General features: G+C 37.9%; 1 protein-coding gene across 1 annotated transcript in view; it reads right to left on the bottom strand.

The window, feature by feature from the left end:
* Positions 1-18,477, bottom strand: part of LOC127436188 (dual specificity protein phosphatase 8-like) — a 62,722-nt gene extending 44,245 nt beyond the window's left edge. The window contains exons 1-2 of the mRNA XM_051690189.1: positions 18,262-18,477; positions 3,744-4,102 (exon numbers count right to left, since the gene is read on the bottom strand). Coding sequence (XP_051546149.1) covers positions 3,744-3,974 — 231 coding nt within the window. The 5' untranslated portion in view covers positions 3,975-4,102; positions 18,262-18,477. The remainder of the gene's footprint in view (positions 1-3,743; positions 4,103-18,261) is intronic.
* Positions 18,478-26,220: the final 7,743 nt, after the last annotated feature.

Raw genomic sequence — 26,220 nt, 5'->3', positions numbered from 1 at the left:
GTTCTAACTTTGATACAGCTCAAGCCTTCGTTGCTAGTTCGAAAACATCACTTTAGAACTAGCAACGGAGGATGCGTTGCTTTTCGGCATTGGAGTAACAAGGTTGTGTTTGTGTGTGTGTGTGTGTGTGTGTGTGTGTGTGTGTGTGTGTGTGTGTGTGTGTGTGTGAGCATGTGTAAGTGTGGGTGAGACGAGGAGCGCGAGGAGCGCAAGGGCACTTTTCAGCCGAAATTGAAATAAGGCAGTCATTGCATTGTGGAATACTGTATTCCTCACAGTGTTTTCTATTGAGTGCTGCATTTTGGCACAGTATATATAAAGTATACTGAAGAAATAGTAAGTATAGTATGGTAGTAAGCTATTTCTAACATAGGCAAAGTCACCCAGAGAAGTGCTATCGGGTTGTAATTAGGTGCCCACTTATTACTAAACCAAGCCTTACAGAGGTTCAGTAATAGCTAGGTGTCACCCAGAAAGACGAAGAGCTACATTTTCCAAGAGCCACAGAATGATCTAAAGTTCACTGCAGAGATCTGTAATATATTTAGTTTGCATGCCATGACATCAGCATGATTTAAAGAAATGACACATTTGATTTCTAGTCATATCACCTGTCAGTCTCACATACATCTTTGTGAGAAGAACATTAGACCAGGGCCATTCAATTCTCAACCAGCACATTTATTACAATTTAACTTGTTGACAAGTGTGTCCTCTGTCCCTTTGCACTATGTTCAGTGGACAGATCAGGACATAGTGAACAATGTCGGAGCCATTCAAAATAAAATCAGCATTGGTAGCATTGGTGTTCCAATTTCTCCCATTCTTCAATTTCTAAACATGTAAAATTTTCCCCTGGCAAATGATAAAATTACCAAAAAAAAAATAAAAAATCCTATAGACTTACATTGAAGGAGGGACCTGTGCTGTTTCTAGGGAACAGAATAGTATAGAGTTCTTTTGACTTGGGACAGTACGCAACCACCTAGAATCCACCCAGGTACACCCAACGAAAGGCTTATGAATACTTCTATAACCATCCAGAATATTCTAGCAACCCTTCGCGACACACCGAAAACTAATCTGAACGGTTGGTAACCTCATAGCAACACCCTTTCAACCATCATGGAGGTGTGTTTTGCAGGGGCAAGCACCACTCATATTTTCTTCAGAAAATTAGAAGATAGTTGTTTTGTAAAATTTTGAGCTGCAGTGTTACAAACAGTGATATTTTGAAAGGGTGATGTTCTACAAAGTACAAGTTAGTACATGACAAAGTTATGTAGTCAGGTCTTGGAGAATTATCTTCCTTTCTTAGGCTATTGTTGAATCACTATGCCCTTCAGATCTGCCTATGTAGCTGTCTTCGCTCTGGGCCACCACAGAGCCATCTGTCAGTACCAGCTCAATGGAACATTCAGCAGCACAGATTACCATAAGCCAAGACTGTTCGTCACTGCAGAGGAAGTCCTACTCCTGTACCATTGCACTCTATCTACTGCACTTAACAATGACCCATTTACAATGCAGGCCAGGCAATTGGGTGCATATGGTGCCTTCCGCTGATGTAATCTGAAATGGGCCAAACACTGAGCCTTGGGGGACCTCGGGCATAATCTCAGTGCGGATGTGTGCTGCCCATCCATTAATGCTCTCTTTCACTTCTTACCCTTTGTTTACACTCACAGTGGACCACACTGGTAGCCTTAGGTTGCAGTAATGTCATTACTTGTCCAAAGCATTTGGGCAGGAGTTGGTTGTCTGAATCCTGTGCAAGTCATGTAGATGATTTGCACGTTCTCAGCTAGCACTCTGCCAGTGGCCACACTAAAGATTATGATGTCATGCTTATCCAATAACAAAGAGTTTCCAGAATTCGCCCCATCCTACCTCCTCCCCCACACCCACATAGCTCCAGCTTTATCAAGGACTTGCATTAAACACGAGCGTGATCCTCTACACTAAGGGAGATAATAAAAGCCACACAGCCACTAGGCTCAGCTGTGGAAAGAAATGGGGAAAGTAGTAAAAGAGTGACCCAGGAAAACAGTGCCACTCTGTTGTGTTCAAATGGTGTTGGTTTTGGCCAGCAGATCAAAATGCATAATTTTAGAATTAAATAGCAAACAAAGACCAGGAGCTGACATGCTTAAGGCCAACAACATACTTTTCAGGTTAATTTAAAGTCAACGTGTAATCACAATTGACACAATTTACTTTTGTACAATTTACCTGCACTTAATGTGCATGATTCATCACATTCATTCTAAAGAAAAAAAAATTTGTCTTCAGAATCATTCATCAATATGTGTCAACTGCTCCATCTCTGATAACACTTTCCTTTTTGGTTGGCATCACCTACACCAGGCAGTTGGGAAAAATAACCAATAGCTATTTATGTAATGCCACTGTTATAATAACTAATTTTTGTAACGCCACCTTCTTGCCAATAGTTAACTTTAATATAAGTAAAGGCAATAGAAGCAAATTACGATTAATTTAGAAAGAAAAAAGGGCTACCACTGGGATAAGGCAAGATTGGTATACGCCCTGCCCTGCGTTTTATTTTATTTATTTATTTTTTTTCTGATTGAATAATTTGTTTCACTCTGAAATACATCACATTACAGAAGTAAAACAGGTTGCAAATGCCATTTCATGTAGACTTTAAGACACAGATGAATCTAAAGCTATAGGAGAAGTGCACAATTCAGACAAAAGTACCAAGAGGTGTTAAATTGTTAAATAATGTTAATTAATTAATGAATCCCTATTACATACAAACCCAGAAGACAACAGTTAAACTTGTAAGAACATTTTTCTATATAATATATTTATTATATCTCTAAAATAGAGTTGGTTTCTTGTACCAAGATAAGCCATATCTACACCTTCACAAAGGTCCCCATCAACTAAAAGCAAGAATTTGAGAGTGTCTGCAGTGTAGGGCTTTAATAAGTCATTGGTGTGATTGATACATGCTCGCTATGCTATGCCATTTTCAGAAAGCGAGAAGCACAAATCATGGATCACTGGATCAGTTTTGGACATTGACCTCATCAGCTGTGGCATGGAGTTTTACGTGACATCTGTCGTTGCTTGGATTTTCCCCAAAGAGTTCTGTCAGTTTCACAGAGTGCCTAAAAATATAAAGACTTGGCATGCCAGGCAGGCGGGAAAAAAATGATGTGATATTCGATGTAGAAGCCATGAACAACTCAAGTCTCCAGTTTCAGAGCCTCTGTTAACCAATAAAGTAATAGTAGTCTTCCAAATGTATAATGCCGCAATCTGGGAAGATCAAGGGTAGCTGTTAGAAGACTTCTGATCCAGTCTGACCTACTTAAACTTCTTCTCTGACTTCAAACTAACTGTTGACTACTACTCCTAATTACAAAATTATTTTACATAAGGAAGTGTCAAATAGTATATGTGCGTATGAATTTAATTGCAGTTGTTGCAGGCTGGTGCCAATGCAGGGACTCTTTAATGAGTGTTCACAAGTATACATTAATTCATTACAGTATTGTGAAGTGACATGGTTGTGAAGTCCACACAAAACTAACAGAACTGTAAATTGAACACTTCAAAGGTAGCCATTGTCCACATACTGACATTGATCTCCTTGATGAACCATGATTATTTTAATTTAGCCATTCTTTTCAGCGCAAACACGTACATATCATAGACTCTTCTACACACACACACACACACACACACACTCTCAATCACACACTTGATACCTTGACCTTTCCGTTGGGTTGCAGGAGCTCGGTTACTGACACCTTGTCCTGCTGAAGTCTCCTCTTGACCAGTTTGGAGCAGCAGACGTTAACAGCACCGTGCACGTGTGACGCGTTGAACTCTGAGAACGTCCGACTATCGATGACCAGCAAGCGGCCCGCCCCACGCTGGAGCAAACCAGCCAGGCGCTTAATATCCATGGCTTTGCAACGGCCCTTCTCCCCCACCATGGAAGTACCCAGAAGCCCTCTCTGGATGAGGGTTGCTCACAAAGACGACCAGGGCAGAGGCAGTGGATCAGTGATGATCAAATCACTGACACGGCTCACAGCAAGACATCAAGGTGCACATGCTGTCTCTGGAAAAAACAAAGACAACCGTTTTATAGACAGCACATCACCATCGATCATAAATGGGCAATGCGCATCTTGTTTAGTGGGTTCCCACCCTTTTTACCTTAATTTCCATGACTTTTACAGTCATTCTTGATTTTTGGATGAGGAATTTTAAAACGTATTTTATAAAGATTGCTGGCAGAGATTTTCATTTCTCTGACAGGCAGCAATCCTAGGAATCCAATTGATTTAAATAGTTATACATTTTATTGTTCAAATATCTACAGTTAGACAAAAAACGTACTAAGATTTGAATGTGGCACAACAACGAATTGCTCAAAGAACAACATCAATTAAATGTTTTAAAACTCAAACTTAACTAGAAAAATGTGTAATTACTATATATTCAGTGAATTCTAACAACTTTTCATTTCAATGTCTGGATGAATTCCCAGATATTACAAGGTTTCCCATGACCATAGGAACCATGGGTTGTCTTTTTGCTTAGTTGTTGTTCCTTATTTGTGCTTTACAACCTCCTGTAAGGAAAAACTACACAGACCTCTTTAAAAACAAGTTTGTTCCTGATTGTTCTTATCAGTGTACAAGGTGATATACATGCATATGTACAATTACTACAACAAAGATTAAACAGTGAATGTAAATATGTTTCAAACATCTTTAGGCACAAAACACATTCTGTGCAAGTACATGAATGCAGTGTTTCTAGCTACGAAAGCTAGCTCGATTTCATGTGCGATTACATTCCAAAATGTGTCAGATCGGAATTCATGACTTAAAGCAAGTGCGTGTTGCGGCAAGGATTAGCATATTAGCATATCTTCTTTTGTGGTAATTTTTCAGATCAACTACTGTCTTGGATGAGCAAAGAGAATCTTGCTTAGCAAGTTAGTTTATTTTAGATAACGGCATGTTTATAGCTAGCTACCTGAATAAAAATACACAGATAACTCTATGGCCTTCTTACGTACTGAGGTTTATTACTGCTACAGTAACCCAAGAACGCATCTTAAGTACGTACAATGGGACAGCATGCTTGCAATGCGTTGGTCAAGCATTCCTGTCTACATTAGAGTATTTGCACAAAGTATGTTTATGCCTTACAGACACTCATGGAACAGGAACCGTCAGTTATGGCAAACTAAGCTTTGGGAATATGGAAGCCAGCTGCAGCCTGAGTAGCATCTGCTCTCACAATAAAATCTTCAATAAATTCATCAAGTGCCTCCTCTCATGTATCCTCTGTGATCATAACACCTATTCTTATCTCTCCAGCCGTCATCAAACAAACAAACACTAAAGCATGAAGTACAGAGTTACTGAATATCACAGTGCAAACATTTTTGCTTGAAGCAATTTGATCATTTGATTTGACTATGATCACTAGGATAATTAATCATTTAATTATCTGAGCTCTTAATACTCTTTACTCAAGAATACACTGTAAAAAGTTTTTTCCTGCAGTTGATACCTTAAAGTGCTAATTCTTCTTGATCTGACCAGTAAAAATGACTTTTTGTTGGAACAACCTAAATTATTGAGGTTGATTTATTCAGATTAAGTAAATTATGACTTGAATAAAACTAGTTAATTTAGAATATTCCCACATGGGGCCATTTTTAGGTTACCTGACAAAAATATTTTTACAGTGTAACCACAGTTTTCGACAAAATACCACAGTTACTACAGTTACTGTTTTTATTGTAAAATCATTATAAATTATGATCATAATAAATTCCAAACAGTGTAAAAAGCATTCAGAATCTGTCTGTTACTTATACCTTTTATGATGACATTGGTAACTAGGAGGTATGATGGTACATACAGAGTTACAGTAGAAATGTGCCAACTGGCAGAAATTTAGCTATACTGTTTATAATGCAGTAGATATATTGGCGCAGTTATCATTGGGGAAAATAACTTTATTTGCACGTGTGACGAAGAACTCAAGTCAGAACTTTCTGTTTTATCATATTAGTGTTACTGCTTTGAGCGTTTAGTTTTTAACTACTGTACAAGAATTAAACAATGTGAAGCTATTTTGCACTGACCAGACTTGTATATTTTTGTTTGCGTCCATCAAGTTACAAACTATAAGAGAAAATAATCAAATGAGATGAGGTACCTTTCATTTCTAAAGTATTTAATTCACTGGATTATACAAAAATAGGCATCACCTCATGGTAATTTAATATATATATATATATACATTTTTACTGAATTTCCAGCAAAAATAATTACACTGAAAAATTTTGATTAAAAGAAATTTGCTTTAACATCTAATTAAACTGGTTTTATTCCACGAAAAATATATGATTTAATATCACTGAATTAACCTGAATACATTACACTAACAAAAGTAATTTTAAGAGTTTTAAGGGTTATATCAGGTAGAAATCACTCCTGAAGGTTACAATTGCAGGTTACCACTTTTTACAGTGATGATGTGTGATATATACTGTTGTTGTGATATAAAATTACTAGGGCTGTCAATCGATTAAGATTTTTAATTGAATTTATTAAATGGTATGCCAATTAATCAATCGAATTAATAGAAAAGATTGGCAAATATTAATATTTGTCGACAAAACCCCCACAAATAAAAATAATTAGATATTTAATGATTAAATAATTATAGATAATTATATTTAAATAACTACACAATTATAATGAAATATAATTAAATATTATTAGTGCTGTCAGGCGACTAAAAATTTTCATCACGATTAATCGCATAATTTTTTGTAGTTAATCAGGATTAATCACTGATTTTGAAAATGCTGAATTTATGACATATATACTATGTCACTATACTGTGTACTATGGCACATATACATTTGAAACACCATATATACTTCATTTCCTGTCAAAATGCATTTATTTCCATCTTAGGAAAAAAAGAAATGTAGCAATATAATGCTTTATTAACATTTTCCAAACAAAGCCTTCCACAGTTTTCAAAGTCTAAGAGGGAGTTTGACTAATTGAAAGAACTAGTCCCCCCATAGGTTGCATATTTGTTGCAATGGGCATTAAATCTCTTAAACTCTCATCCTCCACAATATTAATCTGCTGTTAGATTGTGGCTTTTCCTGGCACAGATCTGTCTTCTTACAGCAGTCGTGAAGCTGTGTCCATGATTCACGCCAGTGTGTCAAGGCCAGTGTCAAGCGTCACTTTGAACTCCACTTGAAAAGCGCTTGCAGACAAAAATGTGTCATTCTGCGTTTTGGTGATAGTTAAGACGTGGAGTGTTTCTGTGGTAATTCAAATGCACCTTATATAGACTGAAAAATACTTGATTTCTATCACAAGACCCATCTGGGCTTGTTTTGTATATCAAATAGCACTAAGAGCTCCTTTCCTCCATCATTTTATCACTGACAGGAAAGCGCTGTTGTGTGTGTTTGTGGTGTGTGTGTCAATGTAATGACTCCGGGCGGACACATTGACAAATTACAAAGGTTCCGCCCTCCCAACAAGTGTTTATGCAGTATTAACGGTAAATACGTTAATCGTGATTATGAAAAAATAATATGTGGAACATTTTAATTAATCACATGCATTAACGTTTTAATTCTGACAGCTCTAAATATTATATTTACAATAAATATAATTCAGATAATTAAAATGCATTACATTATTTTGGCAGACAATTACAGAATTGATAAGACAATACAAAAAGTGGCTTAAGAGGCAATTTATTGTTTATTTCCATATCACTGAACATAGGCCTATCACTGGCCTAAAGTCCACAACAATCCATTTTGCAATTGAATTTGTCAATCTGTCTGAGGTTGACTTATTATAAGGGCTTTTCTAATGAAACATCTATGAACATGCATCCGACAGACGCTTTTGGAGCATCTCACTTTGGTTGCGTTGTGTCATAAACACAGTTTTAGGACACTGTGTCAAGTTACACATAGTTTAAAACTTAGTATGTTGTTTGTTGCCTACACAGCTGGAGTTGCACTTACTGTTCCCTGCAGAAAACACGAAGGTGGTACTTCAAGCTTCAATTGAATTGCTTGAATTGCTCCGATGGTAAGAATATTCCTTATTACGGTCCGGGGACATGATAAATTGCGTTAGTTTTTTTAACATGTTATTCTAATTTTTTCTTATAATGTTATTGCACTGAATTAAGATGTTAAATCAAAAGCCCTAAAAATTACTCAAACCACGATCATATGATCATACCGCCCACCCCTAATGATTGATAACAAGTTGCCATAGTTTTATTGTCACAAAAACTGATGTAACTATGGTATGTTCTATGGAATCTAGGGTTGCCATGGTAAATTTTTGTAAAGGTAACCAATGAACTCACAAGGCCATAATGTGGGCCTATACACATTTATTTTAAGGTTAAATTTACACTGATAATGTTGATCATCTCCTAACAAGGCCACATGTCAAGGTCTGTGTAGATTAGATGGTAAGCGAATAATCAGTTCTCATAGTCAACATGTTGAAAGCAGGAGAAATGGGCAGGAGTAAAGACCTGAGTGACTTTGACAAGAGCCAAATTGTTATGGCCAGACAACTGGGTCAGAGCATTTCTGAAATGGAAAGGCTTGTGGGGTGCCCCCGTACAGCAGCCACAAACCGGCGACAGGGTGTTGGGCACCCAAGGCTCATCAATGCACAAGGGCAAAGAAGGCTATTTCATCTGGTCCGAACCAACAGAAGGTCTACTGTGGTACAAGTCACCGAAAATTTTAATGGTGGTTATGGGAGGAATGTGTCACAACACACAGTGCATCGTACCCTGCTGTGTATGGGGCTGCGTAGCCACCTCAGACCAGTCAGAGTACCCATAATGACCCCTGCCCACCGTCGAAAGCACCTACAATGGGCACACGAGTGTCGGAACTGGACCTTTGAGCAGTGGAAGAAGGTTGCCTGGTCCGATGAGTTCTGTTTTCTTTTACATCTCGTGGGTGGCCGTGTACGTGTGCACCATTTACCTGAGGAAGTGATGGCACCAGGATACACTGTGGGAAGATGACAAGCCAGTGGAGGGAGTGTGATAATCTGGCCAATATCCTGCTGGGAAACACTGGGTTTCTTTGCCATTCATGTGGACGTCAATTTGACACGTGCCACCTACCTAAACATCTTTGTAGACCAGACCCTTCATGGAAATGGTATTCCCTGATGTCAATGGCCTCTTTTAGCAGGATAATGCGCCCTGCCACACGGCACACATTGTTCGGGAATGGTTTGAGGAACATGATGAAGAGTTCAAGCTGTTGCCCTGGCCTCCAAATTCCCCAGATCTCTATCCGATTGAGCATTTGTGGGATGTGCTGGACCAACAAGTCCAATCCACGGTGGCTCCGCCTCACAACTTACAGGACTTTAAGGATCTGCTGCTAATGTCTTGGAGCCAGATACCACAGGATACCTTCAGTGGTCTTGTAGAGTCCATGCCTCGGCAGGTCTGTGCTGTTTTGACAAAACTGATCCTAGTTCAGCAATCTTTACATGGTTTATATTATAGGCAAAGAGGATGTGACATTAAGACACAGAACTAATACAGATTATGTAACAAGACTGGAAAATATGTGCCATTTATAGCCTTGGCTGCAAGGTTCATATGTAGTCTTTCAATAATCCTTTTACTGCATGGGCACATTTAGCCTAAATATTCTACTTGGCAGACTGAAATGTTTTTTTGTTCATTGTATTTGCATTTGTTTATGTGCATCTGAGTTGGATGGATTGAATAGAAAGGCAGAGAGAGAAAGATGTTGTTTATGACTGTATGAGTCGGATGACATGTTGATCAGGCCTGAAAGGGCAGGAACATTCAGAGCATTCAGTATTCGGTGACATTAAGAAAGCTTCAATCTTAAAGACAACACGAAGAGCCAATCAAGGATGAGAAAACTATAGCTTTGCAATAGCATCATTGCAGTGGGTTTAATTATTAAAATAATCTTTGTCATATAGATGTATATCAATTATGACTAGGGATGTCCCAAATGTAACTGTTAAATTCCAACAGAATGCAAAAAATATATATATATAAAATTTATTCGAGATTTACCTCCAAAGTCTACTCTCCGGCATACCAGTCATAAAAAATACAAGGTGTTGGCGGGTTCCTTCCTCTGTCTTACTAATGGAAGGTTACACCAAAAGTGAAAGCTAAAGAATGTAAGCTTGCTCCTTAAACCAGGCAAATTCTGCTTGTTTAGAACTCTCATATAACAAGTTTCCTCACAAAAAATGCATTCTTGCTGTCTTCAACATACGGTGTTGCAGCATTACCATGCTTTAGTGAGCTTCTAGCAGAGATATTAAGTTGCAACTTCTGGTTAAGCAGATGATCAGGATAAGATTTTCTCTATCAACAGTCTGCCAAGTACCAGACTGTAAGCAGGGTTTTTTATTTCATTATTTCCATTTGTATTTATATCTTCAATTTCAGTTTAGTTTTTATTTAGTTTTAATTGTTGATGAATAGTTTTAGTTTCAGTTTTGTTTTTTGTTTTTTTGGAAAATGACAAGTTTTTGTTTCATTTTAATTATGTTTCAGCATTTTAATTTAAAAATTTTATTTCAGTATATTTTCATCCTTTAAAATTCAAATTTAAAAATCACTAAGAATTAATTTTGCATTGTTGTATATTTGCACGCTTTGTCTGCACTGGTTTAGTGCCCGATTCACTAAAGGAATTATGCAGATCAGGCAAAGGCACAAAATGCACCCACAAAAATTCTGCTGAACACAATTTGCATGCGCAATTCCTTGTGGGCCAGTTCTGAATACTAGGTTATAGGACTGTACAGCATCACTCCACTTCTGTGTTCCAGACACCCGAATCATCTCTTCAACATGCCGAAACAGGTTATAATGCTCTTCTCCATCATCTGATCATTATTTTATAAATAACTGTTTTCTAGATCAATAGAAAATGTACACAAACACATCTTTTTTTTAATACTAAGTTTACTGTCTGCTTTCCTCAGGCGGTAATCGCGCGATGTAAATTGCAACGGGCAAATACCATGGAGTTTGGTGAATGAGGCACAATCTATAATGAGCCTAATTTAAATAAAAAGGAGGCGGAAATAAAAAGGAATGACAATGACTAAATTTAAATACTTGAGACGCAACGCTATTTAATTGCTGATAGCACATGCTTAAACTAGATTGCGGGTGGTTAGTTAAAAAGACGCAGGTTTTTCCACTGAAATACCATGGTCAAAATTGCCGCCATTGTTTAGTGAATTTTCCCCCAATAGTCTAAAGTCAGGCTTGGGAGATTAAATCAGATCATTCAACAACGAAATTAAATTAAATTAAAGTTTAAAAACAATGGAAAAACAAGACTTTTCTCAGTAATTTTATTTAGCTTTTGTTCATATTTTAGGACACATTTATAGTTTCAGTAAAATACAGTTTTAAAATTGTATAAAATTTTTTAACTTTCAGACTTTTTTATTGTCTCTCTCTCATGCATATAGTGACGTATTTTAGCACACATTTATATTTTCAGTAAAATACAGGGGTTTTTTTTATTTTATTTTTTTACTTTCAGACTTTTTTATTGTCTCTCTCTCATGCAGACTGCGACTGCATTAAGGGAGGGTGATGCTGCAACATTTAGATCTGCATCTGCAGTGCAATGCATGCCATGCAGTGATGTACACACACACACAGACATTCACACACATCTATGTACATAAATATTATACAACTTCAGGAATATCAATAAAAGGAATTTATGTTATATTGTTATATTTATGTTATATAGAAATATATTGCGTAAACAGATCCAAAACAAGCATTTAGACAGAAAGTTTAAGAACATAAACAAGGACACACATGCAATCTGTATTTCACTTTAGATTGACTGTTTCATTCCAAACAGTTTGAAGTCAATCATCATCCATCAGTTTCATAATAAACCAGCTCATAATCATAACATCCACATTAACAAACCCAGTGCAGTGCAGCTACAAGCGACAGCTCGCTGTGCACCAACCTCACGCAACCAGCATCCCAACATGGACGCCTTTGATCCCAGTTCCCAGTCAACATAAGTAACCATAACCTGCATTTCACCTGAACACAATCACATGCAGGATTCCAGACACCCAACAAGCCACCAGAGACCAAAACCACCTCCTTACCATCATCTTTTCGATCTCTCCACAGGGAAGAAGAACAGCCACACCTTTGAGAAAAGAAAACCCTGCTGTAACCTCTCCTGTGCTCGGGCTGATCGATAAAATGACAACAGCCCCTCCGTGGCCTGCGGGATGCAACATAGAAGTCGGCAGAGAAGTGGAAGCACATCAGAGCATCGTAAGGCTGATGATGCATGTGTCTAATGTGTTCCTTCTGCTTGACAATTCAGGCTGCAAGTTGCACCATGGAGGCAGGGGGGCACTAGGCTGTGCATTGCAGTTCAACACTGTCTAAGTGGAAATAAGGTGTTCATCCCACCGTGAGCACCAAGTGAGCACTACCATTCATTATTATGTAGTATTATGCAGACACCTGTCTAACGTGCTCAAATACTTTGCCGTTTCCAAGGTGACAAGGTGTGGCACACTTTATTTTAGTTGCAAGCTATGCACTCAATAATCATCATTCCTTTTATGCATATTTGCTTTAATATTTATATGACTCCCTCGAAACAGCGACATAAACAGTACCGCAAAATGCTAAAGTGGAGATTACACAGTTGCCATGGAAACATAATTTAAAAGAGGGAAAAGAAAAAAGGTGACTGGGCATGCAGAGAGGTTGCGGAGGCTCTTCTGCACATCCCAAAGCAGGAAAGAATTTCAAGAAATTACAAAAAAACAATCAGGTTGAAAGGGCTTGGAGCTTCTTTCTGTAGCTCAAACACCCCGTTAAAGCAAACCAAGCCTGTGCAATGTTTAACAAACACCTTTAAAACACATCTGATTTAAAAGGTGAAGTGTGTTAATTTTCTGCTCCACTAGTATCACTAAACAGAATTTCAAAAATAACGTTTCAATAGTTCCAAATCATGTTTCTCGAAAACTTTTTTGTTTTAATAGTTTACAAACTGTTTTCTCAAAAACAGATTTTGTGTTTTCTTGAATAGATTTCTCGTTTTCTCAACAGATTACAAATTGTTTTCGTGAACAGATTTCTCGTTTTCTTGAACAGATTTCTAGTTTTCTCGAACAGATTACAAACTGTTTTCTTGAACAGATTTTGCGTTTTCTCGAACAGATTACAAACTGTTTTCTTGAACAGATTTTGTGTTTTCAAGAACAGATTAAAAACTTTTTCTTGAACAGATTTCATGTTTTCTCAAACAGATTACAAACTGTTTTCTAAAACAGATTTAGGATTTTCTCGAAGAGATTACAAACTGTTTTCGTGAACAGTTTGCATTTCTGGAACAGATTACAAACTGTTTTCTTGAACAGATTTTGCGTTTTCTCGAACAGATTACAAACTGTTTTCTTGAACAAATTTTGTGTTTTCTCAAACAGATTACAAACTGTTTTCTTGAATAGATTTTGTCTACAGAGAGCCCCCTTTGAGCCTTTGCAGTCAGCCGAGCTTAAGGCACTCTCCTTGAAGACTGCCCTCCTGACTGCACTCACTTCCATCAAGAGGGTAGGAGAACTGCAAGCCTTCTCTGTCAGCGAAACGTGCCTGCAGTTCGGTCCAGGTTACTCTCACGTGATCCTGAGACCCCGACCGGGCTATGTGCCCAAGGTTCCCACCATCCCTTTTAGGGACCAGGTGGTGAACCTGCAAGCGCTGCCCCAGGAGGAGGCAGACCCAGCCCTGTCGTTGCTGTGTCTGGTGCGCGCTTTTCGCATCGAATCTCTGAGCAGCTCTTTGTCTGCTTTGGTGCACAGCGGAAAGGAAGCGCTGTCTCCAAGCAGAGGATCGCCCACTGGCTCATTGACGCCATAACTATGGCATATCATGCCCAGGACATGCCGGCCCCAGTAGGGCTATGAGCCCATTCTACCAGGGGTGTAGCGGCTTCCTGGGCCCTGGCCAGGGGTGCCTCTCAAACAGACATTTGCAGAGCAGCGGGCTGGGCAACACCCAACACCTTTGCAAGGTTTTACAACCTCCGGGTGGAACCGGTTTCATCCCAGGTAGTGGCACGCAATACAAGCGGATAAGCCCGGGATAGCCGGCCAGGTGTATCGCTTGCACATAGCGCCTTCCATCTCCTTTTGAGCTGAAGACGTGCGCCATTAATTCCCAGTAGTGTTCACAAGTTTTGTTCCCTGGTTGACTTCCTCCGAGCCCTGTGGCAGTCGAGTTTTCGGAGAGACTCGCTGCCGGCCCAGTACATGTGATAACTAAGAGCCCTGTTCTGGGGTAGGTGCTACGCATGTGGCGGTTCCCTGTAAGGCTAACCCCATGCGATATATATCTTCCGCTAATTCGTTTCCCTGTTGGCAAACTGCGTCTTCCTTGGGCAGAGCCCCACTGCCCCAGTCTCCATGTTTTTAGTAACTCCTCCCCCATTGGGCAGGATCTACCTTGAAGACTCTCCACATGGTTGGAAAGACCATGTGACGTATCCTTCCACTTAAATATCCCCCTCTCTCTTTGGGCGAGGTGTGATCTCCGCGGTGTCTTCCCCTTGGGAGGGACACCCCCCGACTAGACCTGGTGGCCCAGTCGGATAATCCCCTTTCTTTTTTAGGGAGTGGAAAAAAGAGAAGGGGAAAAGAGGCCACAACTGGGCTAAGCCTGTCTCTATCTCTTGGGTAGTCGACTTGTCCCCAAAGGGCCGTTCGACACTCATAACTATGTTGGGGGAGGTTATGTGTCAACCTGGTGTACTGGCTATGAGGCACACAGTAGTCTGCCCACCACACACTGCCAGTTCACGTAACACAGTTCAGCCAGTTTTGGCATTTCATATAGGGACCCCAAGTGTCACTACATCGACACAACATCGAGTGAGTGATAGATAGGGAATGTCATGGTTACTTGTGTAACCTCCATTCCCTGATGGAGGGAACGAGACGTTGTGTCCCTCCTGCCACAATGCTGAACTACCTGCTGTAATGGCCGGACCTTATATCGGCTCCTCATCATAAAACCTGAATGAGTGGTTGCATACCAGCTCCTTTTATACCCGTATGTCCGGGGGAGTGGCATGCAAATACCACTCGCCAATTTTCATTGGCCTTTTATCAAAGACCAGAGGTGTCTCGGGCTCCCAAGAGTGACCCCTAGTGTCACTACATCGACACAATGTCTCGTTCCCTCCATCAGGGAACGGAGGTTACACAAGTAACCATGACGTTTTCTTGAACAGATTTCTAGTGTTCTCAAAGAGATTACAAACTGTTTTCTTGAACAGATTTCTAGTGTTCTCAAAGAGATTACAAACTGTTTTCTTGAACAGATTTCACATCAAAACTGCATGACAGCATGCGCACAACACTTGCGCACATTGGATAAGCCAGTAAGAACACCGGTAAAGGTGTTTACATGCAGCGCAAAATCGGGGTAATGGGCAAAAATCTACCTTTATGCTTAAACCATTTATGACCTTACCCCAATAAAGGAAAGCAATTACAACCATACACCTTTTTGGCTTATTAAGCATAATTGGTTTATGACTTTGCATGTAAATGCACTCAATGTTCCTGTGTTGGGCTGGTCGGGATGCTCAAACTAATGTTTTAAAAGCACCACAAAGCCAAAGCTTTTTCACTGTTTTTTTAAAATCAGCATACAAATTGCTTACTTATAGTTGTCTCTGCATATTAAGTTGGGGAATGAGAATGTATTCTAACATAAAAAAAGTGGCAGTAATCACTTTATAATGACATATTGCACCTGAACAACTGTGAACAAACATTTGAATGGAGTAAAAAGGAAACCAAAATATCCTAATCCGGGTTATTCATTAACTATATGGATGACATCACTTATTTGGACTCTGTGCCATACGCATGTTGATATAAAACATTGTTCACTCTAAACCTACATGCATTAGTTAATCATTGTTGTAATGATATCATCTGTTCTGATAAACTAGTTTTGATTTACAAGGGCCAATCTGTCTTTTATATTATGCCACAAAAAAGTTTTTAGTTAGACATTTAATTGGAAGACATTTCAAATCATGACGTGTACAAAAATATATTACAGTGTTGCTGTTGCTGATCAATGCACTTATACATGCAATAACAAAGAATCCTTGCAAACATACTGTACCCTGAGACAGTCAACACTCTCTGACATAAGAGTTATCTTTTTGAGAGGATCTACTACCATGTGCACTCACCCAAATCCAAACCATTATAAGAAAAGCCACTAAACTGGTCTCAGCTCAGCAAGATCAGGCAACCTCTAGAAACATCCAAGTTCTCCATTCCTTTTCAATGGCTGCTTACCATTGGCTTGGTAACTGCAAGTGATGAGCAGTTTTCCATGGGCCTAAACTGTGACAGCCACTGAGATTAATGCTCTGTCCAGGGTCAGAGTAATGCACACTACTACTCTGAACTGCCACATCCATCTCCAGGTCTGCCTTATGAGTGATGATGCACTATGGCACTGTGTAGACTGCTTACTACTGCTGAATAATAATGAAGAATAATATATATATTATGCCTTTATTTAAATCTAAATTACTAAGTAAAATATTTAGATAGTAACATATAGTTTACAACATTCAAAGCTCACATAACTACATATCAAAGTAATTATGCATGGCATATGAATCATATAATTATTTGAAATATATCTATCTGTCTGTCTGTCTATTAAGTGGTTTTAGAAAATGTTAGAAAATGTTGAAATTTTAGAAAAGCATCTAGCTAATTGCCCATAACAGCTAATAACAAATTAGATATGTTATTTGAGTGTAAGTCACTGTATATGTGAAATTTTCAATCCAACGAACACTATACAGTGAGCAAACAGTAGGCTATTTATCGGCATGTTGTTTCATTGGCATGAATTGACAGAATTTTTTTTTTAATATAGCACCAATACTGAAAGTAGTAACATCTTTTTTTATTCTTAACAGTATTATTATCGTTGCTGCTGTTGTTATTTAAATATATTGCTAATTAATATGTATATAGATTATAATATAACAAATCTAATTATTATTCAATTATAATTATTAATATTATTGTTGTTGTTGTAACCTTTTCTCATTTCAATATCAATTAATGACCTAATACAAGCCAAAATAAATAAATAAATAAATAAATAAATAAATAAATAAATAATTAAAAATTAAAAAAAGCTATTTTTTTTATTTTTAGGGGAAAAATTACACACTATAAGATTATCACTATATAATGACATATTTTTCATATAATACGTTTATAGATTATTAAATTATTATTATTATTATTATTATTATTATTATTATTATTATCATTATTAATATTATTGTTGTTGTTGTCTCATTTTAATATGAATTTAGGACCTAATACAAGCCCAAGTAAATAAATAAATAAAGATATTACTCTCACACACTTCACCTTTAAAGTGATCACTTTAATATGACATATTATTAATATGTTTATAGCTTATAATATAACATCAATATTACTATAAAATTATTATTATATTGTAATATCAATTAATGACCTATTGCAAGCCAAACGTATATATATAAATATATATATATATATATATATATATATATATATATATATATATATATATATATATATATATATATGGGGTGGAAATTCATTCGCCTTTCAAATGTAGCCAGCTACATAAATCGGTTGCTGGCCATTCAAAGGGCTGTAATAACAAAGCTACCAGCATGCTGCAATGTTAACATATTGGTGTCAACCCTCAATCAAACCTGCACAAGAGAAACATTTAATCCTTCATTTCTTACGATAGCCAATGCATAATATGATGCAATATCCTATTCAGCAATAAGTTCGTTTAAAAACTGTATGCAATTGATAATGCAAAATCGACTCCTGATATTATTACTACAGTCTAGTTTAAATGTCATTGAGAGACATTCTTGCCCTCATGTAGACAAACGACTAGTGGTCGACACACGCAAGTACGTCCATCTCCAAAACTACAGTTGCTGTTTGACTATCATCAAATAAACCCATATGCACAGTCCTACTGTGAATATAATGTCTCAAATAACAGTACGCCCCTTTCATACCCTGTACTCACCTCAGTTTACCCTGATCCCGAATATTTCAGCTGGTCTCCATGTAGGGCACTGTACTCCGATAGGAAGCCATTCGCCAATAGACGTCACTAGTGTATATAATCATAAGTCTGGTTGAGCCTGTCCTACTGTCATGTGCGAATAAAATCATCAAACCTCATTCATTAGCCTATATTGTATCTGGGCCAGCTAGTAACGCGTGGCGAAATAGATAGATTAGCAATAGTAGACCTTAGCCAATGGGAAAAGTGCACTTAGGCACTATAAATGAACTAAGGATGAGGTCATGGTTCTGGAGGGGAAAAATGCAACTGACGTCACCTCCAGCCAATGGGAGCCCGTGGCCCAGGGGGTTAGCAGACGTCAGCTCTCTGATCCGTAGATTAAAGGGACACAGAGTCTGTACAGAGAGCTGCCTGTGTTAGGATTTAAACACGAGTGATACATGAAGTGACTATTTATTGGCATTTTAACGAAAATACAGTATTTATAAACAAATGAATATTGCATCATAATAAATTAAATTAGAATTGCTGAAAAACTACGTCAAATTTTCATCAGTATTTCTGAAGCAATTCTAATTTTATTGTTCCAGATTTGTCTTTCATTCACTTCAAAGTACACATTGGGCGACAATACGTAAACGCTCTGTATTTGTATCGGATAGTGCACTCTTCTGAAGGAGGTTGAGTATTAAATTAAATGGTAATTATGCACAATGTTAGTTTTGCTACAGGCCTGACATCTAGTGGTGAAGAGTTGAATTACGTAGTCTTCCTTGCATTTGACTCACTTTCAGTAAAATCAGATGGCAACTTCTTAGTGCAACATCACATATCACCAGGGGCGGATTGGGAAGAGAAATCGACCCTGGATTTTTACATAGAAACCATCGCCGCCCGTTCGGGAAAAGTCCCGGTTCTCCATGTGGCCAGTCCGCATCTGCATATCACATATGAGGAACTGTCTTTACCACTTATGGTGCCCGGGAAGGGACGGGTTCGGTTAACCCTTGTGCGAGCTTCGGGACATTTTTGTCTTTTTCTTTTTTGTTTTTTCGATCATTTTGGCTGTGTTAATGCCAACGGCATACATTTTGCCCAAGGTGTGTATTTTGGGGGGAATTTTGATATTTCAACCTCAGTGCCTGTAATACAGCTATAATACACTGTGTACACAATATAGTTACACTCAGGACCTTAAGGACAAAAATTTGCCCATTGAAACCCATTAAAAAGGCAATATTTGATCCCAGTGCCATTAAAGCATAAAATCATGAATTCTATGAAATTATGCTTTTATTCTGGAGCCCTGGCTTCAAAATTAAAAAAATTAATATCGTCCACCAGATGGCGCCATTTTTCTCATGTTTAGCCTATGGAGCAAACACATGTTTTTTCTTATTTTCTGTTTGCTGTATTATAGAACACTGCAGGCCAATTGAATAAATGATGCAGCTAAAGTTGTGTGGGTGTGTTGGTATGGATGTCAGAGTGTGTTTTGTATGTGTGTATTGAGAAATGTGTGTGTTTGTGTGTGGGTGTGTGTGCGTGCGTGCGTGTGTGTAAAAAACAACAGTGGCATGATGTAAACAAACTGGCATTTAAAGGGTTAAAATCCTGAAAATGAATGAATATTTGATAGTTGTGATCAGGACTGATGTTGGTTAAAAAAAATAAAAGTGGAAAATAATATTAATATATAATATTTTTATGGCAGTTTTTTGAGGGTCCTGAGTGTGTGTGTGTGTGTGTTTTTTTATCTGACACTGCACAAAAAAATAATAATGCATCAAAATCAATGTTGTTGCTAATCATTGACATATCACAGACTGTGATAATCAAAAAAATAAAATAAATAAATAAAAATTCTCTTACCATTTAGTATATGGAAAATAATTCATTTTGTGTGTTTTTTTTTTTTCATAAAAAACAACAGTGGCATTATATATATATATATATACTATATTGCCAAAAGTATTCGCTCACCCATCCAAATAATTGAATTCAGGTGTTCCAATCACTTCCATGGCCACAGGTGTATTAAATGAAGCACCTAGGCATGCAGACTGCTTCTACAAACATTTGTGAAAGAATGGGCCGCTCTCAGGAGCTCAGTGAATTCCAGCGTGGTACTGTGATAGGATGCCACCTGTGCAACAAGTCCAGTCGTGAAATTTCCTCGCTACTAAATATTCCACAGTCAACTGTCAGTGGTATTATAACAAAGTGGAAGCGACTGGGAATGACAGCAACTCAGCCACGAAGTGGTAGGCCACGTAAAATGACAGAGCGGGGTCAGCGCATGCTGAGGCACATAGTGCGCAGAGGTCGCCAACTTTCTGCAGAGTCAATCGCTACAGACCTCCAAAGTTCATGTGGCCTTCAGATTAGCTCAAGAACAGTGCGTAGAGAGCTTCATGGAATGGGTTTCCATGGCCGAGCAGCTGCATCCAAGCCATACATCACCAAGTGCAATGCAAAGCGTCGGATGCAGTGGTGTAAAGCACGCCGCCACTGGACTCTAGAGCAGTGGAGACGCGTTCTCTGGAGTGACGAATCACGCTTCTCCATCTGGCAATCTGATGGATGAGTCTGGGTTTGGCGGTTGCTAGGAGAACGGTACTTGTCTGACTGCATTGTGCCAACTGTGAAGTTTGGTGGAGGGGGATTATGGTGTGGGGTTGTTTTTCAGGAGCTGGGCTTGGCCCCTTAGTTCCAGTGAAAGGAACTCTGAATGCTTCAGCATACCAAGAGATTTTGGACAATTCCATGCTCCCAACTTTGTGGGAACAGTTTGGGGATGGCCCTTTCCTGTTCCAACATGACTGCGCACCAGTGCACAAAGCAAGGTCCATAAAGACATGGATGAGCGAGTTTGGTGTGGAAGAACTTGACTGGCCTACACAGAGTCCTGACCTCAACCCGATAGAGCACCTTTGGGATGAATTAGAGCGAAGACTGCGAGCCAGGCCTTCTCGTCCAACATCAGTGTCTGACCTCACAAATGCTCTTCTGGAAGAATGGTCAAAAATTCCCATAAACACACTCCTAAACCTTGTGGAAAGCCTTCACAGAAGAGTTGAAGCTGTTATAGCTGCAAAGGGTGGGCCAACGTCATATTAAACCCTATGGATTAAGAATGGGATGTCACTTAAATTCATATGTGTCTAAAGGCAGATGAGTGAATACTTTTGGCAATATAGTGTATATATATATATATAAAACTGGCATTTAAAGGGTTAAAATCCAGAAAATGAATGAATATTTGGTAGTTATGATCAGGACTGAAGTTGGTTAAAAAAATTAACCAACCATTGGTTAAATGGAAAATAATATGAATATATAATATTATTATGGCAGTTTTTTGACAGGGACATTTTTGTCCTCTAAGGACCTCTGAGTAACTTTTTTATTGACGCACAAGGGTTAACTTAGTTTTGTTGTGGTCATGTCATATTAACTCGTGGGAACGTGAAAATATGTTGTGGCCACTAGATCAAATGTTGAGGGAAGGACATTCTTTTCTCGTTGCCACAAGAAAATGATCTCGTTCCCTCGACTTTTTACTTTGATGTAAAGAGCTAAATAAAGACCCATGACCGCTGCATGGACAAACAGCAAACATTTAAATGATTAATAAAATAACATTTATTTTGAATTATGAATGACATAAAGAAAAGATGATTAATAAAATAATATGTATTTTGAATTGTGAATGACATAAAGAAATGATGATTAATAAAATAATATTTTATTTTGAATTATGAATGACATAAAGGATGATTAATACAATAATATTTTATTTTGAATTATGAATGGCATAGCCTTCAAAGACATAGTGTGGTTGCTGGCGTTCAGACATGCTTAAGTGAAACCGATCTAAAACGCATCCTAATGTTATGTCTTTGCAGACGGATTTATCATGTAGCCTAAATTTAAACGGTCACGGACACCCACGGATAACGCTGGATGCAAGCCAAATGTTTGGAAAATGCAATACATGCAAGAAAAGAAGATTTTAAAAGAGCTTGACCCAGACAGTTCATTGGCTGTACTCCATCCAAAATGTATCCAAATCCATATTTGTATCATATTGTAGGCTATAGCCTATTGTATTAGGTTTGCATATTTTGGTTTGTATCTTTAATCTATTCACTGAAAATATAAATAAATATGCAATGAGACAGGTTTTTATTCATTATTGCTTTGAAGGACATTATTATGGATAGTAATATTGATCGGCTTTTGCCGCCCCCAAAAAACTGGAGGACCGACATATCATTGTTAGCTGTGGATTATGAACCGAAAGTGGGCGTGGGCCGCCACCAAAAATTAGCGGCCAGCGCCCCACCACAGTCGGAAAAGTGCCGGATGCTGCAACCGAACGTCGACACCATCATTGACAGTATCTTCTTTTCTTGCATTATACCATTTCCTAAACATTTTGTGTGGATCCAGCCGCTGTATTCTATCCGGCGTCCGGGACAAATCCGACAGTCTCATTCACTTGCGTTTTCCATAACTTTGGACTGCGTTTTAGATGGCTTTTACTTAACCATCTAAACGCCAGCGACCACACGTCTTTGTATGTCATTCATAATTCAAAATAAAATTTTATTTCATTAATCATCTCCATTTTTGCTGTTTGTCCATGCTGCGGTCATGGGTCTTTATTTAGCCTTTTACATCAACATAAAAAAGTCGTGGCCACGAAATATTATGTCGAGGGAACGAGATCATTTTCTTTTGGCCACGAGAAAAGAATGTCGTTCCCACAACATTTTATCTAGTGGCCACAACATATTTTCGCGTTCCCAGGAGATAATATGACGTGACCACGACAAAACTAAGTTAACGAACCCGTCCCTTCCCGGGCACCGTAATAATTTCATATTTGTCCTTTATGTCCTCTATGAAATGCTTACAGACATTTTACTTTTCTATTTCAAAATGTATTTATTTTAAAACTATACTTACGTAAATGTAAAAAATAAAAAAAAAAAATCATCCAAATATGGAGATATGGCCTAACACTTTTTCAAAACTGCAATTTTCTAACTAACTGGGCAAAATGTGTCCTTTAGTAAAAATGGTCAAAATATCTGATATTAAAAAAATAATAATCCATTCCCTAGTTAAACGTGGAAGTAATTACGTTTGTATAAACAATCACGAGCATGATAAGGAGGTTGCATTTTTGTCCCAAACATTGCATTTTGTCTCTACTAGTGGTTAGGGTTAGATTTGGGTTTTGGTTGTGGGGTAGATTAAATAAAATTAGCATTTCTCTTCACTGTTTTACACCCTGTTCAGCTGAAAACAATTCTTTTTACAACTGGCTTCTGGCGACCTCTCCTGGATATAAATGGATTTCAAACTTTTTTTATATGCTCTGAAACACTTACCGCTTTAGCCTCTGGAGGCAGTGTTTTCAAATTCGGTCAATACAACGAATATATTTCAGCTAAAGGACAATCGGCACACACTTGATGATTTTTATGTGAGATTATGCTGGTCTAGAATGGATCCCTCTCTCGTCAGCTTCTCGCTCCAACGTCAATTCTTACATAGCGTAAGATTTGAAGACGCTCTGCAACGAAGAGCGCTAGTAAAAGATTATTTTAAATTGTTTTGATAAATAGTCATTCTTGATGACCAATTCAAGCTCTAAAATAAATATTTCACAAAATAAATTTGATAACTTCAGCTCTATGTGTGTTACTGACAGTCATGAGTTATTGTAAGTCATTGAAGAAGTACATCAGTCAGCTCCATTAGTAAAAGTCTGACTCGTTGGTCAATTCGCCCCATGGATAAGAGGCTTAGGGTTGTAATCCACCCATATGCAACTTTATATTTTAATAAACAAAGATTGCATCTGCACCTCGGTGGACGTATATCGATTTTTCTATGGCATTCGACTGGAAAAGAGCACGAGCTGCGGATCTTGCAGCAATGAGGAGCGCTTGCCAGCCATTTTCGATTCCTCAAGTACATCCCTGCGGCACATATGTTTCCATCTTCTTAATACTGTATAATTAACACTGTTTTCCACTTTTTTTAAATTTTTTTATTAAAAGCAGTTCATGAGCTTGCCGTTGTAATTTTGCTAGCCATCTTGAACTTATCTTTTATTTTATATCTCGTTCTTTTGATAAACATAGTCAACTGATGAACGTAGTTACACATACTTAGACTACTTGACTTGCTACCAATAAAACAGGACTGTTAACTTAAATAAATACTCACTATAATAATGAATCATAAATGCAAGTAATCAATCAATAATCAATCACTCAAATTTTATGTATTATTATTAACTCGAGTTAGCTGAAATAATCCCTTTTTCAATAACTTTCTTCCAAACAATAAACTTAGTTTTTGTGTCTTCCTCATATTCTTGGAGGAAAGCACTGAAATCTTTAAAAGACGTAAAAGTTTTTTACGCTCACCATCATTATTACACTAATAAGGCGAGCGGGATTAGCTCAGGTGAAAGCATCATAACAGACTGCGCATGCGTGAGAAGTTGACGAGAGAGAGATCCCTTCTAGACACGACCGTCTTAAAGGCGCACTCAGTAACTTTTGCGTTTGTGTCATCTTGGACTTACACTGACACCTAGCGACTTGGATGCAGCATAATTTAAATCTATAGTTTTCAGTTTCAGATGCCATTGTAGAAATTCACTATTCACAGTCAGCCATGATTACTTTAATCAGGGAGTGAAAGTGTCCAATATCAAGGTGGTTACTTAGATTAAGCGAGTAGTATTCGGCTGGTCATGTGATTCTAACACGGCAGCTCCCATGTGCGGACATTCTGATGATGATATGATCTGCCAAGGTCACTTGATAATCCAGCACATGAGGGCAACATTGTACTCTTGGAAAGTATACTTGATGAATGAACATGAGTAGCACATTTGACCTTTATGAAACTGATCATGGAATATTTTGCAGAGTTGGTTGATCAGCTGGCATTTATCAAAATGTGTATACAAATGCTCTGGTCCACCTGCCTTTTTCTACAAGGTCACAGACTGTGGTATTCAAGGAAAGGAAACCAAGTCAATATTCGTAGGTAAATCATGGGTTAATTATCTAAAGAAAGGCCAGTATTGATTGGCCTTCAAGTGATATGGAACCCAAGAACTGTTCAATACTGCATTCCTACCCACTGAGATGAAAAATCTGTGAGACAAAAATAATAACAAAACATATCTAAACTGTAGTCATGTGTCTGAATATACTTTGCACACGTTGATTCAAATTCAATAATGATTGTATATTAATTTACAGTGATATTAATGATGATTTTTTTTTGTATATTTAAAGACAAAGGTTCTCACCAGGCAAGGTCAATAACTTTCTTTGCAACATGTGACTGTAAGTTACACTTTACAGCACAGAATATATTCTTGTGGTTAATGGAATAGTAGTAGTGTTTAATAAGGCAAGCATCACTATTACTATTGCTCGTACATTTAAAAAAAAAAAAATCAACAAACCCCCAATCCCTGTTAACTCATCACACACCGTTTGTGACTTTTCCCTGACATTATGGCAGCCTAAAGACAACAGAAATTATTGTAACATTTCTTCCCTGCTGAAAAGACCAAGTCAAGTCAAATATTTTTTATTTGTATAGTGCTTTTCACAACACACATTGTTTCAAAGCAGCTTTACAGAAAATCATGCATTAACAGAAAATGAAACTGTAATATCTATAAAGTCTTACAGTCATCATTGTGTAGTTTGATTAAATATGATTGTAAATTGTGTATAAAAATAAATAATAATTGTATTTAGAACCCCAGTGAGAAAACCAAAGGCGACTGTGGCAAGGAATGCAAAATTCCATAAGATGTTGGTTAATGAAGAAAAATAACCTTGGGAGAAACCAGGCTCACTGTGGAGGCCAGTTCCCCTCTGGCAAACAGCATGAATATTATGCAAT

The sequence above is a fragment of the Myxocyprinus asiaticus genome, chromosome 46 (assembly GCF_019703515.2).
Source record: "Myxocyprinus asiaticus isolate MX2 ecotype Aquarium Trade chromosome 46, UBuf_Myxa_2, whole genome shotgun sequence".
In the NCBI taxonomy this organism is placed as follows: domain Eukaryota; kingdom Metazoa; phylum Chordata; class Actinopteri; order Cypriniformes; family Catostomidae; genus Myxocyprinus; species Myxocyprinus asiaticus.
The sequence above is the reverse complement of the archived record's forward strand: the minus strand, read 5'-3'. Positions and strand labels throughout refer to the sequence as shown.